Source organism: Vespa crabro, chromosome 13 (genome assembly GCF_910589235.1).
Source record: "Vespa crabro chromosome 13, iyVesCrab1.2, whole genome shotgun sequence".
Classification (NCBI taxonomy): Eukaryota; Metazoa; Arthropoda; class Insecta; order Hymenoptera; family Vespidae; genus Vespa; species Vespa crabro.
Window position 1 is genome coordinate 1,645,001 of NC_060967.1, and position 5,000 is coordinate 1,650,000.

Here is a 5,000-nt window from a genome sequence, read left to right on the forward strand (position 1 = left end):
AGAAACGAAGTAGCTTAAATGTAAAGACGTCTAATGGAATTTTATAATAAAGATTACGATTTAATGATTTACAATTTAATTATGTACAAAAAAATATTATGTAAAAAAAAAAAAAGAAGAAAGAAAAGAAAAAGGAAAAGAAAAAATTGGAAGAGGAAAAGAGATCGAACGAAGAATATATATTAAAAGAAAAAAAAAAAAAACGAGGGAGAATATTGAAATCTTTTTGAAGATTTTAATTTTACAATTTATTGAAATCCATTTAACACGCGTGATTAGGCGATTAGAATTATGTACGATCTTTCTTTGACCTTTATCGAATGAGAAATACGACTGTGTTCCTAAACTAATCTAATATTCTCTCATCTTGATGATATTAAACTAATCAATATACTGATATTAAAAATAATTGATATATAATATGTTCTAGATTTATTTGGATAGAAATAAAATATATTATAAAATAAAAGAATAATAATATAGGGGTAAATATAATAAATAAGAATAATATATACATATATATATATATATATATAAAATAAAATAAAAGATAATATGAAACCTCGAAATACAACAATTATGTATGCAGGAATGCGTGAGTGTTGTGTCTGTGTTTATATATGAGTACGATAATCAAAAAAAAAAAAAAAAAAAGAAAAAAAGGAAAAAAAAGAAAAAAAGATTTCTATATATTCTCTTCGAGATCGCGATTTCAATTGGAATAAAAAATTTATCAAAGAAGATTTATATAATGATATTAGAAGAGATAAGAATAGAGATGTGTGTTGGGCCAGCCCTGAGCGTGGGTGCGGGATGTGGTGCGCGCGCATGCTCTCTTTGAAAATCGTCGTGTTGGCGCGCGTCGAGTCGCGAGGCGTCGCGTCGCGTCGCGACGCGTCGTCGTCCTCGTCGTTCTCATCGTTCTCGTTCTCGTTCTTCTCCACGTCGTCGTCGTCGTCGTCATCGTTGTCGTCGTCGTCGTCGTCGTCGTCGTCGTCGTCGTCGTCGTCGTCGCGCGATATCTCATCTCGGCTTTCGTTTTACGTCCGTCCGTCCGTCCGTCCGTTCGTACGTTCTTTCGTTCGTTCGTTCGTTCGTTCATTCGGTCTGTCTTGCCCGTTGGTCGGCTCCGGTCAGTCGATAAAAAGTCGATTAAAATTTTTCCATCGAAAATATTTCCAAACTTCTGTCCATCCCACGTTTCGTATCTATCAATCTATTTATTTATTTATTTATTTATTTATTTATTTATTTATTTGTTTGTTTGTTTGTTTGTTTCTTTTTTTTTTCTTTTTTCTTTTCTTTCTTCTGCCTCTTTCTTTTTTCCTTTATGTACCTTCTTTTATCATCTTTTTATCATCTTGAAGAATTTCAAGAAGAAGAAGAAGAAGAAGAAGAAGAAGAAGGAATATTATTCTCAACAAGTATTTCTATCTTTTTCCCTTTCCTCTATTTTCCTTCATTCTTTCTCCCTCCCTCCCTCCCTCCCTCCCTCCCTTCCTACCTCCTTTCCTTCCTTCCTTCCAAGTTGGAAATATACGAGAGTTTTGTTTACGTATATTATCGCATCGAGACAACAAGTATAATATTTAAACGAGTATAAAAGTGTAAGGATAATAAATATTATTACGATTTCGATGTACGAAGTCAATCGTGATCGAGTATGTCGGATCTATGGTGGTATCGGTAGTTCGTGGCCGATAGGGATGACGTCCCTGTGACATGTTAGCCCGTGACCTTGAGTGGCGTGATAGCAACATCTTCCGTGGAGAAGTTCAGCTCCCGGTGCGCTTCTCGAGCGACGATAACAACAGTCAATTCTTTTCTTCGTACTCTTATCACCATCATTACCATTATCATCATCATCATCATCATCATCATCATCATTATCATAACTACCACCACCACCACCACCACCATCACCACCACCACCACCACCAAGATCACTATTACCGTCATCAACAACAACAACAACATTCGTTCTCTCGTCAAATTGAATATCGAGTGTTGCCTCTGCTGCAACTCAAACCAGACTTTGTTGTACCGTATGTTCTTTGCTGGAGATTACCTGTTCACGGGATTCATCAAATCGATCCTTTATTTTATCAACAACAACAACAACGACAACGACAACAGCAGCAACAGAACCAACAACAACAACAATTATTATTATTACGAGAAAGGGAATTTCGTTACGTTCACAATCGACAACGTTGTCGTTATATCGAAGGAACCATCAGGACACAAAGGAGACGTACGAATAATTCGTCGTCATTTCTTCAAGGATATCGACTCTCTCTTCATTACAACGCTTTTTCCGAACGTATTGGAATGGAAAAAAGGTGAGAAACGCGTTACACATTGAGAATATATATATATATATATCTATATGTCTGTATGTATGTATGTATGTATTTTCTTTCTTTCTCTTTCTTTCTCTCTCTGTTTCTGTCTTAATATATTTCGATTCAATTAAAAAAAAAAAAGAAGAAAAAAAAAAAGAAAAAAAAAAGAAACATTGATTATCTTATTGAAATCGATTTAAATTCAGTTTTAGATAAGACGCGAATGGATAATTTTTTTTTTTTTTTTTTTTTATCGATACGAAATATTGCAAAAAAAAAAAATGTGTCCTAATAAATTGATATCAATATTCGAGATAATAATCAGAATTGATGTTATAACGATCTAATAATTATTAAAATTAATAATTTTCATGACATTAGAATTTATGTCAATTTACATACATATCTAAACTACGTACGTACATATATATATATATATATATATATATATATATGTACATACTTGTGTGTATATATATATATACATAGATAGATAGATATAAGTATGTATGTATGTATGTATGTATATCGAATAAATATTCGACGTTCTCAAAGATGTTTACATTCTTATCGTGTGTAGCTTGAAAGGAACACACGGAGGTCGCGTAGAAACTCGGTTACAACTCGGTCTCGTTTGTTTATCTCCCTACTTTTCTAGGAATAATACATTGTCTATTAATAAAGGACAAAAAGACTTAGTGGCCTCATGCCAGGAGAGAAAGATAGATAGATAGATAAAGATAGAGAAAGAGAGAGAGAGAGAGAGAAAGAGAGAGATGGGAGAGAGGGAGAATGTCGCACGTGTTTGTATCGTATAATCAAGGAAAGAATAAGGAAGCAAAAAAGAAAAAACAGAAAAACTTTGTCGACTGGTTTGTCTTCTTCATTCGTTCTTTGGACCTCCTACCGTCATCATCCATAGTTATATCTTTCGTTTTTAAATGTATTAAATGTGCGTGCGTGTGTGATCTGTGTGTATATATATATATATATATATATATATATATATATATATACGTGTACACATATATATATATATATATATACATATACTTTGTCTAATGTGTATGAAAAGTGTGATTGATATTTATTAAGCTCTTAGAACAAGTGTATTTTCTATTTTCTCGAGGAAACGTCCATTATTTATTTTCTCTAATTTGCGAAAAAGAAGGGAAAATATATATATATATATATATATATATATATATATATATATATAGCGTGTTTCTGTTAATGGATATCGTGTGTTCATTCGTCGTTGTTCTTGTCGTTGATAACGTTTTGTTCAATTATCATGAAAATTATTCTAGGACAAAGCTATAAAAGAAACGAGAGATAGAGGGGATGGGCGGAAGGAGGAGAGGGGGAATATAAATATAGGAATAGAAGTAGAAATAGAACGTTCTCACGAAAAAGAAGAAGAAGAAGAAAAAAAAAGGAAGAATATATTTCTCATTGAACCATTCACTATTATTATTACTATTACCAATGCTATTACTCTTATTATTCTTAGTCATCGTTTAAAAGCACTCAACGAAATTCAAAAAATACGTCTTTCTATTCGTCCTTTTGAATTTATACACATACACATGTGTAAGTATATTGTACGTCATAAAAAGAGAAAGACAGAGAGAGAGAGAGAGAGAGAGAGAGAGAGAGAGTGAAAGAGATTTATAGAAAAATTATCTTTTGATAGGATTGAACGAAGTAATAAAAAATCTGTTCTATAGTTTTGTCTTCTTTTTCTTTTTTTTTTTTTTCATCTTCTTTTTACGAACTACTTGGTTAACACTACCTATATAAAGAATATGCATATATATATATAAAATTAAGAATGTGTCGTACGGCCTAGAGACCTTTAAACGATAAAAAGAGTGAAAAGATAGTTCGTTGTTTTCATGTACGGATCGGACTAGTTAAATAACACGAAAAGAGGGAAATGGTTCTGTAGGAAAATGTGAAAGCGAGTCAATTTAGAATGACGTGAATCGATTTGCTATGTAACAGGGCATCGACGTGTTATTCGTGGTAAAAGCTTACGACAAAACCAGACGTTAAAATAGTCTTCCATGTGTACATACATATATACATATGTACGTACATATATACATGTATATACATTTTTTTTTAATATTCATGAATTTTATACATAAGTATATATTTTATGTTAAATGAGAACGATCAATAGCCATCACTTTTAATTATGTTCAACGCTCGTTTACATTTTATGTTATTATTATTATTATTATTATTATTATTATTATTATTATTATTATTATTATTTACTCTGTCGAGTGTAACTGTATTAACCATATCGGAACACAATCACGATAACGATAAGTTTCTCGTATATTATGAATGAATTTTAAAGGTTTTTTTTAAAGACGCCTATCGAATAATTTCCTATATAAATTCGCGTCATATATACATACATACATATATACCATGCATATATATATATATATATATATTTATAATTATATAATATTAATTATATAATTAAGAAGAAATACACTTAAGTACTTTTGTTATGTTTGTGAAAATTTACAGAGAATCCGTCCGTCGTCTTTTTTTTTTTCCTCCCATCAAACTAAATTTATTAAGTATTTACTTTTTTTTCCTTTCGGGATCGTCATTATCATTATCATCATCATC

At 31.3% G+C, this 5,000-nt stretch overlaps 1 protein-coding gene across 3 annotated transcripts in view; it reads left to right on the top strand.

Annotated features, from left to right (window-relative positions):
• The first annotated feature begins 1,438 nt into the window (after positions 1-1,438).
• Positions 1,439-5,000, top strand: part of LOC124428794 (protein gustavus) — a 101,504-nt gene continuing 97,942 nt past the window's right edge. Inside the window, exon 1 of one of the 3 annotated variants that reach the window (XM_046973292.1) lies at positions 1,439-2,342. In XM_046973292.1, the coding sequence (XP_046829248.1) occupies positions 1,723-2,342 (620 nt within the window). In that variant the 5' untranslated portion in view covers positions 1,439-1,722. The remainder of the gene's footprint in view (positions 2,343-5,000) is intronic. The other 2 variants (XM_046973293.1, XM_046973291.1) reach the window with 2 other exon arrangements.